This window comes from Dendrobium catenatum, unplaced genomic scaffold (assembly GCF_001605985.2).
Source record: "Dendrobium catenatum unplaced genomic scaffold, ASM160598v2 fragScaff_scaffold_1280, whole genome shotgun sequence".
NCBI classification, from domain to species: domain Eukaryota; kingdom Viridiplantae; phylum Streptophyta; class Magnoliopsida; order Asparagales; family Orchidaceae; genus Dendrobium; species Dendrobium catenatum.
In genome coordinates, this window is record NW_021319742.1 from 374,648 (window position 1) to 376,595 (window position 1,948).

Sequence of the window (1,948 nt, forward strand, 5' to 3'; positions counted from 1 at the left end):
CACCACTGTCTCATTAATCATTAGTCTCAATTCAAACTTGTAGCAAGATCGTGATGTGGTTTCATAAATAACAGTAAATTTAACATGAAAATTTATTTTATTTTATTAACGAGAAAAAAATGCAATTGTAATTATTACGTCGGCATCTGACATCTGGCATTCCAAGTATTAACATTTGAAGTTTTATAAATTAATACAGCATAAAACTCGCTCCGTAAGGCTGTTGAGTGATCTTACAGAACCGACTTACACGTGACACCTCATTGGAATACCACTATCCTGCTGTATACTATATAGCTCCCCATCAGCATGGAAACCCTCGTACACATCGACACATAAGTCCTCCGTAGCAATGGTGGAACCTTTCTTTCTTAAAGGCATGCTCAGCGCCCACTCGGCTGCCGTGACCGCCATCGCCACTCCAATCGACCATGGAGACATGATGGTATCCTCCTCCCGCGACAAATCCATTGTCGTCTGGGATCTCACCAAGTCTTGGCTTCCCAATCATCACGACCTCCCCTCCCTCGTCGGCCTTCCACGCCGCCGCCTCACTGGCCACTCCCACTTCATCCAAGACGTCGCCCTTTCCTTCGACGGCCAGTTCGCTCTTTCAGGCTCTTGGGACGGTGAACTCCGCCTTTGGGACCTTGAAAAAGGCTGCACCACCCGCCGCTTCATTGGCCACACCAATAGCGTTCTTTCCGTCGCCTTTTCTTTTGATAACCGCCAGATCGTCTCCGGTTCCCGTGACAAAACCATCAAGCTTTGGAATACGATAGGTTCCTGCAAGTACACCATCCAAAATGGTTTAGATGGTGGTGGCCATAGCAATTGGGTAAGCAGCGTGCGGTTTATCCGCACCGCCCAGCCAACCATCGTCTCCGGATCATGGGACAGGACGGTGAAGGTATGGAATCTGACAAACTGTAAGCTCCAACGCACGATGACTGACCATGCAGGATATGTGAACGCCGTTACTGTGAGTCCTGATGGATCTGTATGCGCCAGTGGAGGCAGGGATGACGAGGCGCTGTTGTGGGATATTAATGGGGGGAAGAAGTTGTATTCGCTAAATACAATGACAACCGTCCATGCGGTGTGCTTTTGTCCCAACAGGTATTGGCTTTGCGCTGCCACACAGCACGGTGTGTTGATCTGGGATTTGGATAACAGGGCCGTTGTGCAAGATATCAAGCTGGAAACTCCCACCACGAATCGTAAGGGTACCAGCAAGGTAAGGATTTATGCAAAGTTGCTTCGTTTATTAATTATTCTTGCGATTTATACTTTGCTCAGCTGTCGTCGATTTCTTCGTGATTGCCTTTTTTTTAAAGAAGCTTATACCGTAGCTCGTTACGGGTTTCATAGAATAAGTGAGGATTAGTTAACACAACTTTTTTATTGATTTTTAAATTAATATTTTATTAAAATAATTTTTAGTACTTAAAAATTATTTTAGAAGTCAATAAATAAGTTATCTCAAACAAAGTCAAAATCAAACTGACTAGATCAATATATTGTGAGTCTAGATTAATGAGATAACAATTTAAGTTTGAGTCAATTTTGCTTCAATTACCAACACTACATACACGCAAATTTTGTCGGATTTTTTCGTCATGAATTATTTGATTTCCATAAAAAATAGAGATTATTGGTTGATTTCCGACGGAATAATTGGGTTACTAATCAAGGCAAAAAGATACTATCACCCAATATGCCGGATTTCAGTTGAATAGCCGTAAAAATTTTCTGATGGAATTCTCCTAGGTTTCGCATTCCTTCCTTTTGTTGGTGCCCATTTCAAAGATTTCTTATTAATATTGCGCTAGAAGTTTGTCATAAACATTTAACATCTTAAAAAAAAATTGTAGCCCTTTATTGTTTCTACGAAATAATTTATATTGTACAAGTTACACAATTTATTCAAACATATTATAACATATAT

General features: G+C 41.2%; 1 protein-coding gene across 1 annotated transcript; it reads left to right on the forward strand.

The window, feature by feature from the left end:
- Positions 1–352: 352 nt before the first annotated feature.
- On the forward strand, positions 353–1,320 carry LOC110114412 (guanine nucleotide-binding protein subunit beta-like protein). Its single transcript, XM_028699401.1, has 2 exons — positions 353–1,237; positions 1,300–1,320. Exons 1-2 carry the CDS (start codon positions 353–355, stop codon positions 1,318–1,320), a joined length of 906 nt encoding a protein of 301 aa, XP_028555234.1.
- Positions 1,321–1,948: the final 628 nt, after the last annotated feature.